At 44.5% G+C, this 25,868-nt stretch overlaps 1 protein-coding gene across 2 annotated transcripts in view; it reads left to right on the forward strand.

The window, feature by feature from the left end:
* DAB1 (DAB adaptor protein 1) overlaps positions 1–25,868 on the forward strand; it is a 294,648-nt gene that overhangs the window by 247,422 nt on the left and 21,358 nt on the right. For both annotated transcript variants that reach the window (XM_028488109.2, XM_055083962.1), the window contains exons 7-10: positions 11,658–11,708; positions 11,800–11,847; positions 16,184–16,246; positions 18,537–18,645. In XM_028488109.2, the coding sequence (XP_028343910.1) occupies positions 11,658–11,708; positions 11,800–11,847; positions 16,184–16,246; positions 18,537–18,645 (271 nt within the window). The remainder of the gene's footprint in view (positions 1–11,657; positions 11,709–11,799; positions 11,848–16,183; positions 16,247–18,536; positions 18,646–25,868) is intronic.

Consider the following 25,868-nt stretch of genomic DNA (forward strand, 5'->3'; position numbering starts at 1 on the left):
GGACATGTGTGTTGCCCAGAGGAGGATCATCTAGTCCATCCTGAGGGCCTTAGAAGAAGGCTTGGAACAGGTGACTAGACCCAAGTCTCCAGGGTCTCCTGATGAACAAGGAGGGGAAGGGCAGCCCATCACAAGGAGTAGCTTGTACCAAGGCCTGAGAGGGTAAGGAATATACTGAGAGACCTGTTAAGAGGGCAGGTGAAATCATGACACAAAGTTACAAACTATTTATAGGTTGGATAATCAATCTGAGACAAGTATAGATAATGCTTTCACAGCTTTCCTCTGACTTCAAACTTATAGGCTGCCTTCCAAGTCTAGACTGTTGGTGAACATCACCTCTCTTGATCCTCGGAATTCTGTGAAGGAGACATTTCTCTTGCTGTCTTACATATGAGCGAGCTGAGCTTTCCTTGGGACCTTAGTTTCCTTGTTGTAAATTGTGAGCTGGGTTTCTCTGCTCTTACTGCTTCTTGCCTCCTCTAAGTCTGTTCACCCATGAGGGGAATTGTGATGGAAATAAAGGAACTAGACTAGGAGTTGGGAACTTGGGGTTTCCTCCCAGCTCGGCCACTAACATTATCATGATTTTGAAAAACTTGAAAGCCTCAGTTTCTTCATCTGAAAAAAATATAGGGTTGAGTTGTGTTAGAGATCTCTATAGCCTCTTCTAATTTTACTCCTCTGCAATTCTGCAATTCATAAAACTTTCAAAAATGCCATCAAATAGGTCTATAAAATCATCATGGTATTCTGAAAGGATACTCCACTGAATCGTTGACCCACTAATGGAGGTCTTTCTTACTATATGTCAGGCACTGTACTAATTAAGCTATTACCTCAAATCTTATACAGGGAAATCTTCAGTCTTGTGAGGTGGATAGTTTCCTAATTTTACAATAAAGAAAAATTCAAGAGATGGGGAAACTAGTCAAATTCCAGTCGCATGAAAACAGAATTCTTGTTTTGGTCATTTGCAGTGGAGTTGGCTTCAGTCCTGTGAATGGCACTGCAGCACTGAAAGTGGTCCATGCGCTGTGAAAATCCTCAGTGCGGTACCCCTGTCATAACTCTCCTCTTGCTCTGACCTGAAAGGGCATCCTCCCATTTCCCTCACTTGACTGTTACGGCTCAGAGAAGGGACAGCAACCCGGTGCTCACAATATTGGCCCAGGGTAGGCGTTCAAGGAGAGTTTATTAATTATGAAATGAATGCCTTGAGAGCTGAATCCAGGAATGGAGGAGTAAGGAAATGAATGCCTAAGATATAAAATCTGCATTCTTCCGGCGAAGGAAAGGAAAAGCATTTTACAGGGAACGGCTGTCAGAGCAGCAGGCAAAGCCCTCCATGACTATTTTTTCCTCTGCTGTGACATCTCTCCATTTGTGATCTGCTCTGATTTGCTCTGCCTTCAGCCTGAGCCTCTGCTGCTCTCGCTTGATTTCAACTCCATCCAATATTTCTTGTTACCGTTTGGGTGCCATCTGGACCGCAGGAGTAGCCTCTCCAAGAGCGACACAGCAGCGGAGAAAGAGCTGACGGCCTGTCTGAGAGCCCCCCTGCCCGCCCCCCAGGAGTGTGCTGAGAGCCTGTCATCCTGCTGACAGGAGCCAATTTCACTTTCCTGTGATTCTAATTCACCCCTTTTCAAAGTACTGAACTGGCGCCAAATCTTGTTAGGAGTTTTTGAAAAATCCTTGAGTTTTGCTAATGTGGAACTAGAATAATGGATTTTTTAAAAAAGAGATGGGGTAAAGGAAGAGAGCATGAAAAACATAATTATAAGCTTCGGGAAATCATTCCCCTTTGGTTTCTCATTGTCGCTGTATGTTTAGACCTGGACAGGGGTGTTTATTCTGTTGACAGCCAGTAAAGTAGCCAAGCTATCTTGCAACCTGCACCTTCCCCCACAAAGGATCCACAGCAAGGAAAGTCCTCCCGCTTTCTAAAATCCTCCTTGTCACACGTCAGAGCTCTGGGATGAGGTCATGGGTTGGAGCTGGGATCGAGAGCCCAGGAAGCTTCCACGAGTATCAGAGCATGAAGTCACCCCCCAGGGCTTCTAGAGAAGCTCCATGGTAGACTGGTGTTGTCAGCATTTCTTCTTCAACCCCATCACTGGCCTCATGTGGGCTCTCACCAGATTATCATCTCTCTCTTTGTAATCACTGCCTCGTGACAACAGTATTGATACCATCAAAATCCCCAGCACCATTCTTGCCACTGTCTCAAAATGTCTGAGCCCTCAGGATGGGATCGGATACTAGCAGTAGTGACCGCAGGCGTGAATCATGTCATCACTTTGAACCAGGCCCTATATACTACAGTTTTCGTGTGAAGCATCTCATTTAGGACACCAATCACGTGATAATTCCCTGTTTTCTCCTCTGTCTCCCTCACGCCATGTAAGGACAAGGACTGTGACTTATCGGAGATGCTCAATTAATTTATGTGCAGGGACCGGGTGGTGGGTTATCACGGCTTATGACCGCCATCAGTGTCCCCACCGCTGCTTCCCCCCATCAACACGGACACCATCATTTCCTGGGCATCACCACCAGCATCTCCTTCCCTTTATCACTGTTGCTGAGATCAGACTTACTTAGATCTTAGTATCTTATCGCATAATCAGTAGCAGCCTACAAATTGCACCTCCAACCCCATCCTTGGGTGTATTTTCAAGAAAATAAGGGATGTGTTTTAGAAAATCCAGGTGTGAAAACATAGAGTTGCCCACTGAGTTCTGAAACAGGTGTAAGGAAGACAGTGGAGAAGAGAAGGGGGTGGGGTAGATGGAATGAACAATGGGGCTGATGGACTTCACAGTGGTCCAGCCTTGCCAGGGTTCAACCTTGGGGAAAAGGTGCAGGAGCAGGAACCTGCTGTGACCAATGAAAATCATGTCACACATTTAGCTTCTCTTCCAGGTGACTTTGTTCCTTCCCTGGACCAGTGTTTCCCAAACTTTTGCCATGGACTGGAACCCTCCTTCCCTCACTTACCAAGCATATAATCCCATGGCTTTCCTTTCCTTTCTTCTTCCTTTCTTTCCTCCCTGTCTCTCTCTCTTCGTTTCCTCTCTCGCTCCTCTCTCTCTCTCTTTCCCAGCCATCTCTCCCTCATCCCTTCTTCCTCCCCTCCTCCCCCTCCCTTCCTCCCTCCCATCCTTCCTTCCCTTTCTGTACTTTTGGAAAGGGACCTGACATCCTTCGAGAGATTTTACTCTATCACTTGCTGTGCTAATTCTTTTCATGTACATCCACCTTCTCACCACTTCCTCTCAGCGAGCCCATGTTGTAAGCATTATTATTCCTATTTCTTGAGGAGAAAACTGAGGCTCAGAGTGAGGAAGGAATTCATCCGAGGAAACACCAATGAAAGTAGAAGTTTGAACTGAAAGCCGCTGTTGGAGTAGAGTTGATTGACAATGTCGTGTTAGTTTCAGGTGTACAGCAAAGTGATTCAGTTATGCATATACATCTATCCATTCTTTTTCAGATTCTTTTCCCATAGAGGTTATTACAGAATATTGTGTTCCCTGTGCTATACAGTAGGTCCTTGTTGATGATCTATTGTGTATATAGTAGTGTGTTATGTTAATCCCAAGCTCCTAATTTATCTAAACCCCTCCCCACGTTTCCCCTTTGGTAACCATAAGTTTGTTTTCAAAGTCTGTGAGTCTGCTTCTGTTTTGTAAATAAGTTCATTTGTATTACTTTTTTTTAGACTCCACATATAACTGTTATCATATATTTGTCTCGTTCTGTCTGGCTTACTTCACTTAGTATGACAATCTCTAGGTCCATCCATGTTGCTGCAAATGGCATTATTGCATCCTTTTTATGGCTGAGTCATATTCCATTGTATATGTGTACATTCCTCTGTCGACGGGCATTTAGTTTGCTTCCATGTCTTGTGAAAAAAGCTGCTGTTTCTAATATCCCCTCTTCCCACTTCCCCACCCTGCCTCTCCTAAAAACATCAAACTTCTCACTTTAAAAGCAACCATTGTTTTCAAATGCAAGCACATCGGTTTTCTTGACCTGATTAAAGTTGGGAAGCTCAAGACTCCCGAGTCAGAGTCCTCAGCCACAGCTGCCCTTGTTCATTCACGTTAGCACAGTCCAGTCAACCTAGCCCCCTCACCTTCGTGCAAGGAGTCTACCTCTCTCATGCCCCTGAATAAAGCACCAGCAAATTCCTTTTACCGCCAGTCTGCATCCTGACTCTCTTCTTGCATGTTAACAAAGCCCATTTCAACCTAAATATCCATTGATGGCTGAATGGATAAAGAAAAGGTGGTATATACATACAGTGGCATATTATTTAGCCCTGAAAAAGAAGTCTGTCCTTGCTTATGTGACAACTTGGCTGAACCTTGAGGACATTATGCTATGTGAAATAAGCCAACCACAGAAAGGCAAATACTGCAGGATGCTGCTTCTATGAGGTCCATAAAGCAGTCAAACACATAGAAGCAGAGAGTAGAATGGTGATTGCCAGAAGCTGGGGGAGAGGGAGGTGGGGAGATGCTATTTAATTGGTATAAAGTTTGTTGTGCAAGCAGATTAAGTCCTAGAGACTGTGCCTGCAGTTAACAGTACTGTGTTGTACACTGTAAAATGTGTTAAGAAGGTAGATCTCATGTCGTGTTCTTACCACAATAAAAAAAAATGGGGAAAATGGAGGCTGTTGGAAGGACCAACTTCATTTTTAGGAAGCTGGATGTAAATATTTCATTGTCCCAGGGATTAGCAGATATATTACACTTGTGTGCACTTCAAGGGAAGACGTAACTTTCATTATAAGGTCTAACCATTTCCCTCCACCCTCTAGCCTTCCAGACAACATTTAGGACCCTCCTAAAATGGCAGCTGGAAGAAGGAGGGGAATTAACTGCTAAAATGCAGCCCACCATTGAGTAGTTAGGGGCAACTTCTCAGTCATTACAGGGACAGATCCACAAAGCAGCACAAATTCCTCTGTTAGATCAAGGTCTCGAGTCCAGCAAGACCACTGAGCCCCAAATCCCAGTAGGCTGGGACATTTTGGCCTTAAAGGGGATTCCATTCTGTTGGAATGATGATGAGGTTCCATGGATTTCCACTTGAAATCCATTAAAGGAATCTTAACTTCCTTTTAAAAAAAAAACCCACCAACATCTGGGTCTGGCTTAGCCCAGGCAATGACAAAACTTACATCCAGAAGAAGGCTGCTGTTTCTGCAAACTGAATTTGATTTCATGGTACTGTCTAGACATAGCAAAGAATTCAGTTGTCCCAAAGGTAGGATATTCTTTAAAAGAAGAGAAGAGACTATATAAGGAAGGAATATGTCTAGTGTTTAGAAAGCACCCAGTCAGCTGCAGTTTTTTGTTTTGTTTTGTTTTGTTTTTTCATATCAATTATCTAGAGCTTAGCTCTCCAGTACAGTAGCCGCTGGTCACATGTGGCTACTTAAAATGAAATCAATTAAAACTAAATAAAATTTAAAATGCAATTCATTTTTCACACAAGCCATATTTGAAGTGCTCAATAGCCACGTGTAGCCACTGGCTACCATGTTGGAAGGGCAGGTGTACAACTTTTCATCATCACAAAAAGTTCTGTTGGACGGTGCGGCTCTTGGGAGAAATCATTTATTAACATCACATTTTCTACTCTGCATCTCAACTCCCCCCAACCCCCCCTTTGTTCTTCAATTGCCAAACAGAGCTTTTCCTGTTTTCCTCTGCAGAGAATTAGGAAAGTGGCTATTTACTCCTGGCTAACAGTGAGAGAGCATAAACTCCTAGATACCCCAGAGGGCATTAGCCTTCATTAGCACGTGTCTTCATTGTTAAATCACTCACCAGGCAACAGCACCTGCGTCCAAATGCCTGGAATCACTAGGTGCGTTAATAGTACCCACCTTGGTGCAGTTACAAATCACTTAAGTTAATCCATTCCTCCCGAGCTTTCTAAATGGATAATTGAATTCATTCTTCTGCAGCATCAGCTTGGGTTCTGAGTTGAGATCTCCATGCCTTGTACCCTCCCTGCCCCACTCCTGTCCCACCCCCATGCTAGAATGATTATATATCCTGGCTCTGCTCTGAGCTTCAAGAGAGCAAGGACCATGTATTATTCATCTTTGTTATCTCCAATGCCTAGTCAGGACACAGCAAGTGGAAAGCACCCAGTGAATGTTTGTTGAAGAAATTAATTAATCAATTATGTAATCAATCAAGATGCCTTCAGTTTTCCCAGTAGGCCTTTCACCAATTATTCCTACAGAGAGTTCATTCCCCAACACAGTGATTCACAAGTCTGGCTGCCTGTTAGAATCACCTGGGGAGCTTTTAGAACCTACTGATGCCAGGACCCCACCCCAGACCAGTAGAATCCAAGTCTTAGATGCAGGGCTCAGGCATGCGAAGTTTTGTAAAAGCTGCCCCAGAGGATTGCATTGTGCAGCCAGGGGTGAGAACCACTGCAGGTTTCTTATTTGGCAGCCATAAATAAGTTTTCATCCTTTTCAACATGTTCACACCAAGTCCCATCTCATCCACTCACTTTTGCTGCAAGAGTAACATGAGTCTGGTCTTAAGAGTTACCTTATTCAGTTATGGGACAATAGTAGTGTCCCCAGTGCTCCAAAGAGATTATGGGAAAGTAAACTCCCTGTGGAAGCTTTATTTCAATGTCTTAATGACGCCGAGTCAGGCTAGAACTGTATTAAAACAACCCAAGAGAATCTCTTCCTTTAAATCCTCACTGGAAGTTCAAATTGTGAGTAAATTGGATTGTCATATTGAGTTTTGTTTATTTTGTTTACACAGCAGGTTCTTATTAGTTATCTATTTTATACATATTAGTGTATATATGTCAATACCAATCTCCCAATTCATCACACCATCACTACTCCCCACCCCGCTTTACCCCCTTGGTGTCCATATATGTATTCTGTACATCTATGTCTCTATTTCTGCCTTGCAAACCGGTTCATCTGTACCATTTTTCTAGATTCTGCATATGTGCGTTAATATACGATATATATTTTTCTCTTTCTGACTTACTTCATTCTGTATGACAGTCTCTAGGTCCATCCATCCAAAGAATGAAAAGACCCAATTTCATTCTTTTTTATGGCTAATATTCCATTGTATATATGTACCACATCTTCTTTATCCATTCGTCTGTCAATGGGCATTTAGGTTGCTTCCATGACCTGGCTATTGTAAACAGTGCTGCAGTGAACATTGGGGTGCATGTGTCTTTTTGAATTATGTTTTTCTCTGGGTATATGCCTAGTAGTAGGATTGCTGGGTCATATGGTAATTCTATTTTTAGTTTTTGAAGGACCCTCCATACCGTTCTCCATAGTGGCTGTATCAATTTACATTCCCGCCAAAAGTGCAAGAGGGTTCCCTTTTCTCCACACCCTCTCCAGCATTTGTTGTTTGTAGATTTTCTGATGATGCCTATTCTAACTGGTGTGAGGTGATGCCTCATTGTAGTTTTGATTTGCATTTCTCTAATAATTAGTGATGTTGAGCAGCTTTTCATGTGCTTCTTGGCCATCTGTATGTCTTCTTTGGAGAAATGTCTATTTAGGTCTTCTGCCCATTTTTGGATTGGGTTGTTTGTTTTTTTAATATTGAGCTGCATGAGCTATTTATATATTTTGGAGATTAATCCTTTGTCTGTTGATTCGTTTGCAAATATTTTCTCCCATTCTGAGGGTGTCTTTTCATCTTGTTTATAGTTTCCTTTGGTGTGCAAAAAGCTTTTAAGTTTCATTAGGTCCCATTTGTTTATTTTTGTTTTTATTTCCATTACTCTAGGAGGTGGCTCAAAAAAGATCTTGCTGTGATTTATGTCAAAGAGTATTCTTCCTATGTTTTCCTCGAAGAGTTTTATAGTGTCCTGTCTTACATTTAGGTCTTTAATCCATTTTGAGTTTATTTTTGTGTATGGTGTTAGGGAGTATTCTAATTTCATTCTTTTACATGTAGCTGTCCAGTTTTCCCAGCACCACTTATTGAAGCGACTGTCTTTTCTCCATTGTATATCCTTGCCTTCTTTGTCATAGATTAGTTGACCATAGGTGCGTGGGTTTATCTCTGGGCTTGCTATCCTGTTCCATTGATCTATATTTCTGTTTTTGTGCCAGTACCATATTGTCTTGAACTGTAGCTTTGTAGTATGGTCTGAAGTCAGGGAGTCTGATTCCTCATATTGAATTTTTAAAAGCAGACTACAAAGCTGCAGGCATGCCATGATAGTAACTGTAAGAAATATATCTAATAAGGGGGAAAAAAAGACTTGAAGGTAAATGAACAAAAACTCTAGTAGTATTTGTGGATAAAGCAGGAGATGGGGATGCAGGGAGACTAGGGAATGGGTTCCAGGTTCTGCCCATGAGAATCAATTGAGAGAAAGTGCACTGGCTGGAGGGGTCTCCCACTGGGTGGCTGAAGTGCCCTGAGCGTTACTGAAGGTTACCTCAGGTGGGAGGAAGGAACTCCAAGAAATGACTGAGCCAAGATCAAAACAGGAAGGTAACCACAAGCTCCAGGTACAAAGGGTATAGATGAGAAGATGCTCAGGTAAGACTGTAGACAGAAGAGAGGAGAGGGAGAAGGTGGGTTCAATAGTGGACGGAGGGGTTCAGGACTAAGGCCAGCCTTTTTCACAGGGTCTGGTCCGTGCTCTCAGGTGGGGTTGATTTCTAAAGAGGGGCTTCCCACAAGATGTTTTCTTCTTCTTCTTCTATCTTTTTCCAAATATCATATAGTAATAGTTTCTTAACACTAAAAAATGTGTTCCTGTGCATTGCAAAACAGAGCCAAAAGAAATAGGATGAGAAGATCCTAATAGCTCTGATTTATTAAACACCTCTATGTGCAAACCACCAACCAAAACGTTGCACACACATCTCAGTTAACCCTCTCCATAAACCTGAGATGATGTTATCATTATCATCCCCACTTTGAAGATGAGGAAACTGGGGCCCACGGACTTGTCCAGGGTCACACAGCCAGCACGGGGCACAGCCATGATTCAGTCCGTATTTGTATGACTCCAAAGAGATGCATTTGCTCTCACGTCCAGACCAATCTCTGTCTGAATTTAGGGAAATCGCCTCCTCACAGCCCAGCCCCACCCCTCACCAAAGGCCCCCTCTTCTGTCACCAGCAAAGTGACGGACTCACACCAGTGCTGGCTATCCTCACACATTTTCATTATGTGGTGGGGCTTTTATGAGACTCTCCCACCGGCTGTTTTTCAAATTTATTTAATTCATCCATCATGCTCTGAAGCCATTTGCTTTTTTATATTGGACAGATGTAATGAGATTTTGGACACTAAAAAATGTTTTTATTAAAAGTTATGACCCAGAGCTAGTTGGTAGGGGCTGTGCCATAAATCCTTAGAAGTGTGAGATTTATAAAGGATGTAGCAACATAACCTTAACCTTTCGGGCCACACCATAGGTTACAGGATCACTTAGACTAATATTGTCTCCCTGTCTCTGGCCAAATAATAATAATAATATAGTAATAATAATAATAATAATTATTATTATTATTATTAAAGTGGTTATCTGATGTGGTCCTTCCTCCTCTTCTCTTGGCCACTGTTGACTCCTGGCGAGCCAGGGCCTGGTGGGAGCAGGTGGTTGATGATGGAATTTGCTGGTGTCTGGCCCGAAGGCTCTGCCGTGGTAGGTACGGGCATGTGGGTTTTCCTGCTCTGCTCTGCGACCCTGTAACTGGGGCTGAGTGATGTACAGTCACATTTGCTACAGTCAGAGTGAAAGTGATCATGGCTGGTGGTTTCTCCACTCCTCCATGGCCAACAGGAAGCTCTCCTCAAAATTTGGAAACAATGCATTTCTGTTCAAGCATAATAACTCCAATTTAATGTCAATATTTCAGATTTATATTAATGTTACACTGCTTGGAAGTCACCCAAAGTGTAATTAGCTTGGAAATGTAGACCAAAACACGGGCATTAAAAATATGTGTATACAGGGACTTCCCTGGCGGTCCAGTGGTAAAGAATCCGCCTTCCAATGCTGGGGATGGGGGTTCGATCCCTGGTCAGGGAACTAAGATCCCACATGCTGCAACTAAGCCTACGCGCCACAACTCCTGAGCTCACTTGCCGCAACGAGCGAGCCCGAGTGCCGCAAACTACAGAGCCCACGCGCTTTGGACCCCGCGCCACAACTAGAGAAGAGAAAACCTATGCGCCACAACTAGAGAGAAGCCCGCGCTGCAATGAAGATCCCGCCTGCTGCAACTAAGACTGGACGCAGCCAAGAAAGAAAGAGAGAGAGGGAGGGAGGGAGGGAGGAAAGAAGGAAGGAAGGGAAAAAGAAAAAATACATGTGTATATATAGAAATGTTATACATACTAATATGTATTAATGTTGTGACTTTGTTAAATTAACATTTGTTAAGTAAAGCCCTGGGGTGTTGTCGGATGGTGAGCCAGGGTTCAGCAAAAGACCACCAGGGAATTGAAATACAGAAGTTTATTACTCTCAGTTCCTGGAGGAAGGGGCATGAAGGGAGGTCAGGCCAGGATGCAGGCAGAGAGCAAGGCAGGACCTGGGGCACTTGCCTTTATTAGGGTTCCTAGCCTGAGGCCGGGTTGGTCAATTCAAACAAAAAAGAGCAGGGTTTTGTTAAGTGTCAAAGGAATCTTATCTAAGGGGTACATAAAGGAAGGCCCTGGGAGGCTGGGGAGAGTGTGATCATAAGGCTGTTAGGATGGTCGTATCAGGAACTGACATTTATTTGTGACTCTGTGGGTTGTTATCTCCTCACTGGAGAGGCTAGTGTCAGTTCAAGGCCCATGCAGGCTGCTTGGCCACACAAAGTGGATACTTAGGCAGCAATATTATGCAGCGGTTTAGCAAAGCTCTCAACAGTTATAAACAACAAAATAAAAAATTATCAAAACAATTAGGTTTGGTCAACTGCCAGCTATTCTTAGTAGCGTGCATTTGTTCATACCTTTTCAAGCCCCATCCCCTGTGATCTGCTAAGGATTCAAGAACAAACGCATCGTGGTCCCTGCTTCAGGAAGTTCACCGTGTAGTGGGCACAAGTGATGCGCTATTGCTCTCAGAGGATGGTTTTCAGTCTAGGGGACCAAGGAAGGCTTCGTGGAAGAGGTGGGCTTTCAGCTGGGTTTGAGGAATTGGGTGAGCTTTGGGCTTGCAAGGCTGAGAAGAGCATTTCAAGCAGAAAAGGCTGCACGCACAAAGGCACTTATAAAACCTGCTGTTCACAGACTGCTCCAAGGGTTAAGTTTGGCTGTAACACATGATAACACTTTTTCTTTTTAAAGCAAAAATCTCAAGGGTAAACATCATGCTCTTATCTGCTTCCCCTGTTGAGACTGGCCGAGTCAGGTCTGTAATTTCAGGAAGATGGACTTCAAACTTACAAACTCCCCATTGCTTGTATTTCCTCATCAGGCCCGTGTTTTATCATATGCTGGGAGCATATTCTAGAGTTTTCACAGTACGTTGGCAACAGCTCCCACCTCCTGAGACCACGGGAGAGTAAACCATAGATACCGTCATCATTAAACTCATAAATCCATGTCATTTGTATGTCATTCACTTCATCCTCATTCATCATCCCTTACACTTTCAGAACGGCTGTGCGTTTGAAGATTTTGAAGAACGGTTTGCAGTGGCGACCCCTGTAAGTGTGAGAGGGCCCAGCCTGATTAACTGTTTCATGTCATTGTCCCATCGCTCATTTCATGCTCATAAGTCATGCCTTGTGGTTACAGAACAGAAAGCTGCCGATGGACTTTGATGAGATTTTGGGGGCAACAAAGGTAAGGCCTCCAGGCTCTCGTGAAATGAGGGTTGTTCTGGTCATTCTTATCCATTCCATGCATCCTCACCCTCCTGCAGGAATGGCAGGTGCTCTGCTCTGCTCCAGTGCCTGCCTATCCTAACGTTCACAGGCGACTCCTGGCGGGCCCCGCGATGAAGGAAAAGAGTAGGAGCCATGGGTATGTGTGTGTGTGTGCATGCTTGCGTGCATGAGAGAGAAAGAGAAAGAGTGTGTGTTGGGGAGGACGTGACACCCCTTCATTTCATTCAACAAATATTTTTCAATCTCCTGACGTGTCCTAGGTGTTCTGATAGATGCTAGAGACGCAATAGAGAGGAAGACACAACCCCTAATCTCAGGGAGCTCTAAGCATAACACAGTGCGACATTGCATAGCATAGGAGAGGATAGGGTGGGGTCAGTAGGGAAGGGTAGGGTAGGGGAGCATAGTGTAGTGTAGTATAATGTAGTATAGTGGGGATTCAGACATGTAAACAGGATGTGCTCAGTCCACCTGTGGAGATAAAAACCAGGCAAGGCTGCTGTTTGGTCGGTATAGCCTGGAAGAAGTGTACTGGTTTGCAGCCAGTGTTTATTCAGATTGGTTAATACATAGGCCGGTGAATGTTGTCACCCCTGAGTACAGGGCATTTGGGAAGCCTCTAGGACAGGGGTTCTTAATCTGGACTGCCAATTAGAATCACCTTGAGAGTTTTTAAAGTTTCAGTTACTAGACTGTACCTCAAACCAACTAATTCAGAACCTCAAGGGGTGGGAACCAGGCATCCATATTTTCCCCTTATGTACACCCAAGGCTGACAACCACTGTTCTAAGAGTCTCACGTAAGCTGTTTGGAGCAGTGGGATTTGGGGTACAAATTGAGTTAGGAAACACTTCCCAGGGAGAAATAAAGTCCTCTAATCTGTGTCCTGGAGGATGGGTGGGAAAGGCAATGGGGGAGGGAATGAGTGTTCTAGGTCAGAGGAGGAATGGGTGCAAAGGCCCTGAGGCAGCCCCTCCTTTCGTGAGCCCCAGTGCTTCTCTCCTCCGTAACACTGCCCTGATTGTGTCTATAGGTCTGTCTTCCCATAGAACAGGCAGCTCATGAGACTCAGAACAGGAACATGCCTTACTCATCCCTGTATCCCCTGCTCTTGTCACAGTAGCTGATGTACAGTAGGGGCTACCTACTTGTCCTGAACGAAGGAGTACCTGATGTCAAAACAGGAGTGCGTCTGTGTGAATATGTCTTGGGGGTCAGTCAAGGATACCTCTGCCTTCATCAATGGCACTTTCAGAACTTCTCTACAGGAGGGACCTAGGAGTCTAGTTGCAATGGGCTAGCTGAAAGAAGGACCAGGGGTCTAATCCTGAAAGAGGTTGTACAGCACTCCAGAAGTGATTGGAAAACCATCATTTGTTCATATCAAAGGATGGCTTGTGGGGGAAGGGGACAGGCCTGATGGAGACACTGAGGGGCTCCCCCCTCAACAGCCAAGCTCCTCCTCAACCCCTTCACTGGCCTTGGCAGCTTCCAGGGTCACTCTGCTTACCCTGGAGGACGCCCAGGGCCTAAAGAAGGGGCAGAATCTGCCATCAACAACCATGTCTCTACCTGAAGACATCTGAAGGGCCAGGAATGGGAAGGCAAGGGGGAATCTGGAGCTGACCTTGGAGATGACTTCTTCAGATGGATGTGTGTCACGGCAGGACTCGTGGGAACCCTGGCTTCTGGTTAGAGAATATTGTGGGGCTGGACTTCTACCTTGAAGGAAGGCTAACTAGGGCTTGGTAAAGGGACCAATGGATAAACAAGATGCTGGCTGGTCTGTGGGTCAAGCCCAGCTTCTTTTAGCTGACCAATCAGAGGCAAGTCGCTTAACCTCCAGGCCTCTGTTATAGCTTATCTGCAAACTAGAGAGAGTGAGAGAGATTCTTGGGCTGCCGACTTCATGGGGCTCAGGGAGCGTCCAACATGATCATACTGTATCAGAAAATGCATTGTAAACTATAAAGTGTTTTACAAATGTGAATGGTTAGTTTTATTCTCATGAGGCCGTTAAAGTGATTAATTACAACAAAGCAGATGGAACATGGCTTATTAAGTTACAAATAAAACGACTAGGGTTAACTTGGGGAGAGGGCCTGTGAAAATAGATATTATTCCAGATTCTCAATCACATATGGTTATTAGAATTATTTTTAATTTTATGGCCTAAGAATCTCCTTTTTCTATAAAATTTAATTAACTCAAGGTTCTATTTAAGCAGCAAATCCAATGGAATGAAATACCAATCTATGTTTAATGCCTCTGCATGTTTTTTTCTCGTTTAATCCTTGAGTGGAAGTCATCTGGCAGGAGGAACGTCTGTAGCTCAAGAAGGAAGGTTATTTTAAAAGTTGTGCTTAAGGAGAAAATTAGCCAATAAATTATATTTATGATGTTAGTGAAAGTGTGCCCCGAGTTCAACACATTTGAAATGTAAATTGTGCGACTTAATTATTAACTTCATTTTAATATTTTCCTACCACTGAAAATAGTCGTGGGCCATTTGCAAAGCATTGAGTTCCAAGGACCAGGAAGCCCAGAAGCTTCCCTTGAATGGATTAAATAGAATTACACCTTTTGTGGGTTTGGGAGAGAGCCTAAGGATTGGCATCATTTCACCAAATAATATAAACTATTGTTCACATGCTAAAGGAGCCTTCCCGAAAACAAGCAAGTTTTACAATCGATATCTATGGATCGTCCCCACCAGACTGTAAGCTCCCTGCAGGCTGGGACTTGTCATTTCTCATTATTATGTTCCGAGCACCCAGCACGGTGCCTAACACCTCACAGTCCAACGTGTACAAAAAAAAAACATTATGTAGCTGGGAGGGAAGTGAATATGTATAGGGCCCTATTGTGTGCCCTACACCATTCATTCAATCTGAAAGCTTAAGGGGAAGAGTTGAAAGTGAGTTAACCAGGCTAAGCTGCTTGACTTTCAGCGAAAAGACTCTTTTGTGCCTTTTTCACCAGGCTTGCCCAAACTTCAAAATCCTGCTAGTAATATTGTCAATAAATCTGTAAAGGAGGTATTATCTGGACGTTATCTCCAATGTCCAGATGAGGGAAAAGTAGCCATGAGGAATTGCAGAGGTTGGCAGTGAGCGAGCTCAAATACATCCCTGGGGATGGGACTCTTCCTGGGCCCAGAGCTCACGCATTTGTCAGTAACAGAGAATGTTCCTTTCTTTGTGCGAATCGTGGAGATCCTGCCTTGCCTGGTTAGGACAGATTTCGAGGGCAGGGGTCCTGCCTGGCAGACAGGCAGGCTTTCCCTGTCCTTTCAATTGGGTGGTGTATTTAGGTTTCCCCCGGTTAGAAACTATCACTTAAAATCCAAAGACGAGAAGAAAGTATTTTTTTTTGCAGTGGGCAGATTTGCACAAAACACATGATTATATACTTTAAGTCAGGCCATTTGATTCCCGACCACAGACTCCCTGCAGACTCTGAAATTGGAAGTGTATGCAGATTAATTTCTAAGGGCTTCTCCCACTGCTCTGGCCGGCCTTGCTCAGACACTGTCGTATGATGGATGGGAATATAGTTGATACAGTGTCTACAGTGATGGAGCTCCTCGGAATGATTAATAGTGTATATATACTGGGCTGTTTTTGATGCCCTTCCTGGTATGAAATGATATGTTTTCTTCTCCTCCGACTACATTTTTTATCTTAAAGATGGATTCTTTTGGGGACTGTCATTTGACTGCCTGCTCTATATGCAGAAAATTCAAGTCATGGCCCAGGTGACCTTGAGGTGACCTCTATGAGACTCAATTTATTCAGCTGTAAAAATGGGGATGAGGATTCCTACCTCTCAGGGTCAGTATTATTGGGAGCATTTACTGAGAAGTGGCCATGAAGTGACTTGCTATACTTGATACATGAAAGGCATTTTGTACATGTGGATACATTCATGAAAAAAAAAGCAAATGGTGAGATTGTGTCTTGCCTTTGTCTCCTGGAGAAGAGAAACAGTGTTGGCATTGGATGGTAAATATGTAAAAGTGGTATTATTATTGCTTATGCAAGGTGGCTAAACCCAGATCTGCTTGACTAAGCCCAGATAAACAGCCGGACACACTGAAGCAATAATTGATTCTGGCTACATCCGAGATGTTGTCTTTGGGATCAAGAGGTATCATAATGACCAACTGGGTTTATTGTTTATATAGTCATGATGAAAAAGAAACGTGTGTCCTCAAATCATATTTTTTTAAAGCAATGTCCACAGCATCAGTTCCCCTTGTGATTACATCATTATCTTTTTTTCTTTTCAGGCTGTGACCCAGTTAGAACTTTTTGGGGACATGTCCACCCCTCCTGATATAACCTCTCCCCCCGTAAGTATGCACTTCCCTCAGAGCCCTGCATCTCTTTCCTTTCCTTCTTCAGTCGCATGATGACAAAAATATGGGCTTTGGGTAAAAGAGGCTACTGGTGGATTTCAACTTGGACTCTTTCAAGCTGTGTGATTTGGGCAAATTTACTAGCAATTCTAAACCTCAATTTCCTCTGCTATTTTTTTTAAAAAAGGAATTATGATACATGCTCTGTTTTGAGAAATAAATGAGACCATGCAGCAGCAATTACAGGCTACCACTGGGGTTCTTGCTGTTATGCTGGGCAGTGGAGAGAGACAGGAACGGGATGTGGTCCCTGCCTGCAAGAAACACATGGTCTAGCTGGAAATACGGGCAAGAAACTCCACAAGACAGCAGAGCCGATGAGGCATTTGTCATCTCCTGCCCAGAACCCAGACAGTAAAGGAAGCCAGGTGGTCAGCCCAGTAAAGGAAGCACCTTCTCCCCCAGGCCCTTTTTGCCCTCTCCTCTCTCGTTTCCTTCTTTTCTTCCCCTCTCCATCTTCTTTTCATTTCCTCCTCCCTTTCCCCCTGCCTGCTGCCTTCGCTGAGCTCATGAAGCTTTGGATTCCCAGCTCTAGTTTCAGCCACGGTATCTCACTCATTGCTTGCACTGGGGTAGAGATTGCAGGGAGCCCTCACTTGAAAATGAAAAGGAAAAAAAAAAAAAGAATGAAAACTGAAGCAAAATAGAATCCCAGTGCTTTGAGAACTGGAGGCAACCCTGCAGCCACTGCAGAGAAAAATGCCAAGCTGGCCCTTCCAGCTCCTCCCCTGCCCACTCCCCGGAGGTGGGCGGAGAGCAGGCAGCCACAGCTGCACCAGCTGAAGCTGCTGGGAGGGGGTGGCTCCTCCGGGCACCGCGCAGTTGCACAAACCCAGGGATGGTGCTATGGGTCATTGGCTAGCTGCACCTCACGGAGAAAAGGCTGTAACCTCACCACTGAGGACAGATGGCACGAGAGCCTGCTGCCCACAGCTGCCGCCAGGGAATCTAGGCACAGCTGCTCTGCTCCGAACGCCTGGTGCCCAGAGGAGCTGTGAAGGAGGGGACAGCAGCTCCTGTCTCCAGGGAAGCTAGACACTCTAGAGAGTCTCTCCTCCATCCCAGGGGGAACAGCTGTATATCTGAACCATGGGGCCATGGAGCTAGAAAGGTCTGGAGAGATTGTCTAACCTTAGCCTCTTCGTTTTACAGATGAGCAAACTGAGTTCCAGAGAGGGCATGTGACTCACCCAAGGTCACACCAGAAAAGAGAGAATGACCTTGATTGTGTTTTAAAGGGCTTAACGCGGCAGCTCATGGCTGTGTTTCTGGCCCTGAACCCAAGTGCTGTCCAAATGGGTATTTAATAATCCTCATAACAATGCCATGCCTCCTGCAAGCTGCTAGTCTAAAAATGGCCTTGTCTAATTGCCATCGTTTCAGGATTAATTGCTTGCTCCAATCTATTCCAAGGAGAAAATAATAAGCATATTATGGCATCGAATAGGCATACTCTATAGGCAAAAGGCTTCTATAAATGGGTGTGGACCTTTGAAGAAACTAGTACCCATGTTTTTATCTCAGTAGCCTCACCTTACCCGGCAGTTCATGCAGCAGGCCTTTCTGGAATTCCAGCATGGGCCAGGCTTTAGAGTTTGTAGCTGCTCAAGCATCATTTTTTTTTTTTTTTTATCATCATCTTGAAAACATTTGCTTCATTTTGCAAGTGAAGGTTCAGGCAGGATTCTGGGAGGCACCAGGACCCACTGGTCTCTATTCTACTTGCTAATCTTTATTTGTTTATTTAGTCAACATTGTTTATCGGCCACGAATTAAGTGACAGCCTTGAGCTGGGCACGCAGTAGGTCCTGAGTGAGTGTATGTCACTTTGAATTGACCATTTCTGAAGGGTGAAAGATATTATGGGATAATTTGAGGGCCCAAAAACACCCTCAGAGGGTAGGGGCTCAAACTAAATAGTCGTGATACTGGCCAGCGTTTGCTGAGCACCTACTATGTGCCTCTGTGTGGTAGGTACTAAGTGATTGAAATGCATGATCTCATTTAAGCTTCTCTGCAGCTGTAGAGATGGGTATTGTTTTTCCCATTTTATAGTCTTTATAACCAGCTCATGGTCTGCCTGCCACAGTAAGTGGCCCGGACCGGGGCTTGCTTCTGTAGCACTGCCCCACTTAATTCCTGTGCCTGCTGCTTCCCGTCCTGATTAGCACTGAGCCAGGTCTCCCAGGAGCCTCACGCACCCCTACCCTTCTCTGTCTGACAGACTCCTGCAACTCCAGGTGATGCCTTTATCCCGTCTTCATCTCAGACACTTCCGGCGAGTGCAGACATGTTTGGTTCTGTACCTTTCGGCACTGCTGCTGTACCCTCAGGTAAGTCCTCTTCCACCTTCCGCCTGCCTCCACCCACCAAGAAAGAGAAAGAGTTGACTGAACCACTGCCAGATTATGCCAGACACCTGTGGGACCACCATTCTCTCCTTGTGACTCTTCAGGTGACATTGAGAAGCTGCCATGGGCAGGGGTGTGGTATGTTCACAAAGCTCTGGGATGCTGCAGGCTGGAAATCACTCATGTCTTGCACCTGAAAGGTCAAGATTCCAGGTGTATAGCTTTGGGGAGCTTGGTGCACACACAACCGTGCAAATCAGTGCAAATCCTGATTTGTACTGTCCAGCTCAGCCAGATGGAGGGAAGGTGGGGGAGGGGTGAGTCTGTGCTCTGCAGACCTCTAGAGATCTGATTGATAGAAGAGATCTGTCTTATTGGTGGAGGCTTAAAGAAGGGGAGGTTCCCCATGCAAAGGGAAGCACCTAGGAGACAGAACAAACTGCTAACAGTGAATTGTAATGAGGGTCTTAGTGATTTAAAGAGCGTTTGTTCTATATTCCAAATATTCTTTAAAAAATATATATATAATATATACTTTTACAACAGGGTAAAAATATATATAGTAACAGTGTTGCAGGTGCAAATTGGTGGGGTCCGAGGCCTCTGGTTTCCATGGCATCAGGCTCTCCGTGTAGCTGGCCCACTCTACCTGGACACGGCCAAAGGTGGTATTAATTCTGCTTTTTGCATACATGGCAAAAAGCAAAGTCTTTAAGGCAAAAACATCCTTAAAGACTTTTTTTCTTTAACTACATATTTGAAATCTGTGGCTTTATCTTCCTTTTTCTACTTTATTTATATAAATGACAGAGCTTGGATATTTCAGAATACAAATTTCTTGCATTCTTCTATAAATAATTACTTTTAATTACATAGCATTAGAAACAAATTCTTGCCACCAAATATAAACCTTGCTGTTATTCAAAGTGAAATTAAAACTTCATACTCTGTTCCAAAGTAGTCTGAGCTGAGGGATCATTATGAACTTCTAGAAGCAACAGAGGTTGATAGCCACTGGGTCTGACTTACAGTTGAGAATCTATAGGTAGCCTAGAAATGTCTTTAATTGCTAAGCTTTCCAATCAAATCTGTTTTACCCACCCCTAAAACGGAACAGTGGCAATGACTAGTTTTCTCTACCTAAAATGGATATTAAAATGTCCTTGGGAATAGTGTTATTGAATCTGTCATTTTAAATAAGAATAACAGTTTTTCAGAAATGTACCATCTTCCTATGCCATCAGCCTTGTATCCAGAATAACCATGCTTTGTCCCCACTATTTGATGGCACCAAACTTACTCATTTTTAGGCATGTTCATTCCACAAATATTCACTCAGTACTCACTATGGGCCAGGTCCTATTCTAGGTTTCTGGGGTGTGTCAGTGAATACCAAAGACACAGACCCCTGGCTACAGAGAGCTTACTTTCTATTGGGGAGATGGACAACAACAGAAAAATAAGTAGCTTAACATAATCCTAGAAAATGATCAGTGGTATGGACAGAAGGAAATGTGGAGCAGGGCAGGTGTGAATGGAGGTTGTGGTCAGGAGGAGAGGCTTATGCAAACGTGTGATGTGAGCCAGGAAGGCATCAGGACCAAGAGTACTCCAGGTGGAGAAATGGCCCGGCCCCTCCCCCATCCCCTTCTCCGGGAGTCAGAGGGGCTGGATGCAATACCGACCCTAACTTTTTTTTTTTTTTTTTTTTGCGGTACGCGGGCCCCCCCCCTGTTGTGGCCTCTCCCGTTGTGGAGCACAGGCTCCGGACGCGCAGGCTCAGCGGCCATGGCTCACGGGCCCAGCCGCTCCGCGGCATGTGGGATCTTCCCGGACTGGGGCACGAACCCGCGTCCCCTGCATCGGCAGGCGGACTCCCAACCACTGCACCGCCAGGGAAGCCCCCGGCCCTAACATTTGACTAAAATGCCTGAGAACCTGCCTGCCCTGCTCTGGGCCCTCTCCCCAGCCAGGGCTTTGAAGGCCTGGATTTGCAGTCTTGTACTTGACCAGCTGTGTTGCAAACGGTGGATAAACCACTTCTGCACATTCAGATTCTGCTGCTTCAGCTGCTAAAAAAAAAAAAAAAAAAAAAAGATAGATTACCTCCAAGATTTTAATTTTTAGAAAGTAAGTCTACAATTAATTTCAGTTAGCACATTTTTGCTGCTCTTACTCTACTTCGGCTATGTTAGAAGCAAAACTGGGCTTCAGTTGGTGTTAAACTGTCTGCCTTCTTCGTCCCTTAACTGGCCTTAAAAATCACGGCAGCTGTTGAATGTCCGTCTCCTGTCCCTAATTGCCCAGCCAGTGACCGGGAGATGGGAAATGACCTGGGGTGTGCAGCACAATTAATAGGCTGGGTTTGAACCCTGGCTTAGCCATTTATTTATAAGCTTTAGGCTCCTGGGCAAATTACTTAACCTGTCAGAGTCAGAGTTTCTTCATTTTTATAACTGAATTTAAAATAATACTTACCTTGCAACAATATCATGAGAATTAAATGAGAAAATAAAGTCAAGTGCCTCTGAAAAATGCTGGCACGTTGTCAATGCTCGATGTGGAAAATGCTGTTATTATTATTACTCTGACGTCTAAAGTAGAAGAAAATATGTCTTCTTCTTACCTATATTTTTTTCCTTTGCCTTCTTGGGATGTTTTCTTAAAAAATACATGAAATAAAGTTTAGGTCTTTGACTTCCTGACTGCACATGGCAGAGCTGGCCTGAAGGGCTTGGAGAATGTGCTCTGTATCAGTACAGACCCTGCCACTAACCAGCTGTGTGACACTCAGCTATATCGCTTTGGAGCCTCAGGGAACTTATCTGTAAAATGGGGATGATAATGCCACCCCATAGAGCTGTTCCTGAGTTAATACATGTAGTATAAAACATTTAAAACAGTGCCTGACAGTGTTTACATAAGTAAGCACTCCGAAAGAAAAAGTTCTCCGCCCTACTCACTGGGGACCCTGGCTCTGCTACCTACCCTTGCTGTGTAGCCACATCAAACCTTCCCCTCCTGAGGCTGTAGGTTCCTCGTATGCAGATTAAAGAGATACTGATAACAGCTACCCCAGAGGCTTGTCTGCAAGGATCAACTTCACAAAAAATGTGAGCTCCACTAGAGCAAAGATTTTTTTTTTTTTACTGTCTTGTTCTTCACTGCATCTCCAAAGACAAACAGTGCTTGGCACCCAGGAGGGCCATTTTTGAACAAATGAATTAAATGACATAATGTAGATAAGAGGTACCATATAAGTTCTATATATATGTTGGAGGAGTCCTTTAGTTTTCACTATTTTCTTCCATTTTAGTCTGCTTTTTTTTTTTTTTTTAAATAATGAGGGTATCCCCAGGTGCCAGCATCTGGTTATAAATTGCAATTTTCAACACTTTAAAAAATCTAACTGCAAGGCAGTAATGCAGGTGGTTCCTTTCACTGCACAGCAAGGAGATTTATGATTGATCTGAACTTCATGGCATAAACAGATGCTCCTTGGCACCTCCTCCCTCCACTGTTGGATGTTAACCAGTAAACAGTTACTAAGCTGTTAAGTGGCTGCAGTGGCAGCCACGCAGTGGTTTCCCATGTCCAGTGCTACTGCAGCCCTGCCAGTGAGATGTCCCTTCAGGGAGGCACAATGCCATGTGACCCGAGAGCCTTCGCTCACAGGTCTGGGGAAAGCCCCCACTGCAGGGATCCCTCCCACCCAGGAAGAGCGAGTGAGACCTGCAAGTTCCCAAACATGATACCCAATTACCCTTGTTGCCTTTTTTTTTCTTTTGAATATTGTACTTTGTTCTGAAGCAGATGGCATGAAGCCAGGGAGACATGCTAATAGCTTTCTCCGGAAAAGTGTGCACAGCCCATCTGTTGGCTCCTTGTGGAAAAAAGGAAAAAAAAAAAAAAGGTGTCGGGGGGGAAAGCCTGCCACCAGCAGTAGACTGACTCATCAGAGATCATAGCACTTACGGATGCTGGAGTTTAATTGGATACTTAGAAAAATGCAGTGAAGGCATTTATTCCACTGTGACTCATTCACCCCTACCTAGAGCCTTTCTCCAGCCTCCAGCATTTATGGAGCAGTGGATGTGTGCCTAAAACTGTGCTAGAAACAGATGGGGGAGGGAGAAAGGAATAAAAGGTTCCTCGTAGCAGGAGCTTTCCAGTCTCATGAGGGAAGACAGAATCACTGGGCAATTCCAACACAGCGTGACAAGTGCCACAGTGGAGATGAACGTGGGGGACTGTGCACACCCAGAGGAGAACCAGCTGAGTCTAGAGGGCAGAGGTGATGCTGAACCAAGTCTCAAAGAGCAAGGGAGGGGCAGCCATGTGAAAAAGAATTAGGGATGGCTTTCCAGGCAGATGGACCAACAGAGACGAGAGAACAGGTTGGGTTGTTTGCAACTGCTGCAGGGAAGGGTGCCAGTGGGAGAGCAAATGGAAAATGGGGGTGAGGAAGTGGAAAGGAACTGACCCCAAAAGCTCCAAAGTCAAGCTAAGGCCTCTGGGCGTCGTACTCAAGGTAGTGAAGCACTGTACAGCTGACCTTTGAACAACACGGGCCTGAACTGCACCGGTCCACTTACACGTGGATGTTTTCCAAGAAATGCTGCAGTGGTACTATATATGGTTCTGTGGTTGGTTGATTCCCTGGATGCAGAACCAGGTATGTGGAGGGCCGACTATGAGTTATATGCAGAATTTCCACTGTGTGCAGGTGAGCACCCCTAACCCACGCGTCGTTCAAGGGTCAACTGTATTTGCACTTTAGAACAGTCGTCTGGTGGCAGTAAGGAGGGTGGGATGGAAGCCAAGCAAAAAAATAGTCTGGCTGGAGGCTGAAGCCTTCCATCCATTTACCAAAATGGGCATCAGTGTTGGTGTGATGGAAAGATCCATGGGCAGGTCTTCACCCTGTCAGACCCAGTGCCCCTTTTTTATAACAAGGATTTGTGATGTCTCCTTTAATATTTTGAAAGGAAACTCACGGAGAATATAACCTACCTACTTGGTTTTTCAAAAATCACTATAATGTCCTAACTGTAATAGAAATAAGAAATAAAGGAAACTAATTTATAATAACAAGATAATGTATTGCAGTAAGGAAATACCCAGGTAAAACTGCACTAGAAAACATACTAAGTGGTCAGGTGTGTGTACCTATAACTAGAATCACCACAGGTTCAGACCAGCCAGTACAGGAGTGTCATGCTTCCTCCAACGCCATGATCAGGGACCATGATTTTCCAAGTTGGTGAACAACTCCTGACAGTGTTCCAAACAAAACGAAATATAGTCTTCCCTCAAATGTACACAGTTCTTACATTCCTGGAAGATGAAGTACATTAAAACTGTGCAAAGAAACTTTGATTTTTCCATGTGATTCAAAATCCAATCTAGTCCCTGGGCGGTCCAGTGGTTAGGACTGGGCACTTTTGGTGCCGTAGCCTGGGTTCAATCCCCGGTCGGGAAACTAAAATCCTGCAAACCACGGGGTGGTGCCACCCCACCAAAAAATAAATAAATAATAAAATAAAATATTCCTTAAAAACGTCTAGTCTATACTCAAATAATCACAGAGTGCTGACATTTCTTTGTCATGCACGTTATCTCCCACATTATAGAAGGTCTAGTGTCAATGCTCTTGGCCCCTTAAATGCCAGTACTGTCTAGCCGTGAAATTATCATGACAACCAAAACACACCCCAGAAATTTCCTAATCACGCCCTAGGAGGCAGTAGCACTCCCACCGAGGACCATTGAACCCTGTCAAAGTCAACCAGAAAATAAGAAAAACAATGTTGCAAAATTCTTAGTCTGTTGGTAGGTTCAAGTCCCTGCATTATTATGATAGACAGTGTAAGCAAGTTGCAAGTTTAAATGTCAGCACCAATGCCTCTTCACCCCTCTCATTTCCCAGCACTAGGACCAAGGTGATCTGATAAGGATATTGTCTGTTTTGTTGCCACTCCTGCCTCATTCCATAAAAGTATTTAACACTATTAGATTGATCAGCAGGAAGCCCGTGTGTCTGTCTCTACCCCACTACTGGAGCCTCCTCCGACCTTGGAAGGAAATGGACTGGCTTTGAAAGTTGGCTCCATCCCTTACGAATCAACTGAAGGGCAGGTAGATCTGAGGCTAGAGCATGAGTGAGGCAGCCCACATTGATTTCTCTGGGCTCACCGGAGTCACTGACACAACCCAGGACATGCCCGGTGCCCCCACGCCTGCCAGTCTTCCATTTGGAAGTTGCTAGGATACCGTGCAACCACCCTCTTCTTTTCCTGGTCTCACTGCTCTGTACCTGCAGATTCCTTCCGAGAGCCATAAAAATGCATATTTTGAGAGGCCCTCTACTCTGCCTGGACTGGTCATCTGTCTCCTGGGCTTGAATGCACCCTGAAAAGGGTGGGGACCCCTGGAAGGACGTGGGAGTCTCCTCCAGGCCCACAGTGAGCTACAACATTACATGGCTAGACCAGCTTTACGGGCTGTGCTAAGATCAGAAGTCAATCTTGGCCATCTGGGTGAGGCAGTGTGGGGCAGTGGAATGCTGGCTTTGGGGACAGATGACCTCAGTTCAGATCCTGATCCCAGCTTGTCTCAGCTGTGTGAACCTGAATGAGGTACTTTTCTTCTCTGAGCACCAATCTCCTTATCCCTCAAATGGAGATAATGATACCGACCCTGCAGGGATTTTGTAAAGACGTGAAGCACCTAATACTGCCCCTAGCACGTTGTAAGCATTTAATAAGCGGAAATTATTATTGTTTCTATTATTATGGTACAGAGTATCACTTGTGCTCCTTTTAAAACGACTAGATCTCACCTGAAAGGAATAATATAGCAAAAAATGATGGTGACATATGTGAGTACACCCCCTGGAGTTTTGTAGTGTCCAACCTATGCCACTGTATGAGGTGGCCCTGAGTAGATGCTAAACTTACATTTTTTTAAATCTCTAAATTAAATCTTTAAATTAACCCGATGAGGCAGAAGGTATTTTCTGCCCATTTTACAGATAAGGAGAGGCTTAGGGAGCTTCTGAAGCTCTCCCCAAATTCCATAGATAAGAAGTGGCAGTCTGAATTTTAACCTTGGCCTCTAAAACTCCAATATTTCGATTCTTAATCATTTTGCACACCTCTTCGATGCTGAGAAGGAAGATGTTATAACCTGGCTTTACAACAAAG

The sequence above is a fragment of the Physeter macrocephalus genome, chromosome 4, assembly GCF_002837175.3.
Source record: "Physeter macrocephalus isolate SW-GA chromosome 4, ASM283717v5, whole genome shotgun sequence".
Taxonomy (NCBI): Eukaryota; Metazoa; Chordata; class Mammalia; order Artiodactyla; family Physeteridae; genus Physeter; species Physeter macrocephalus.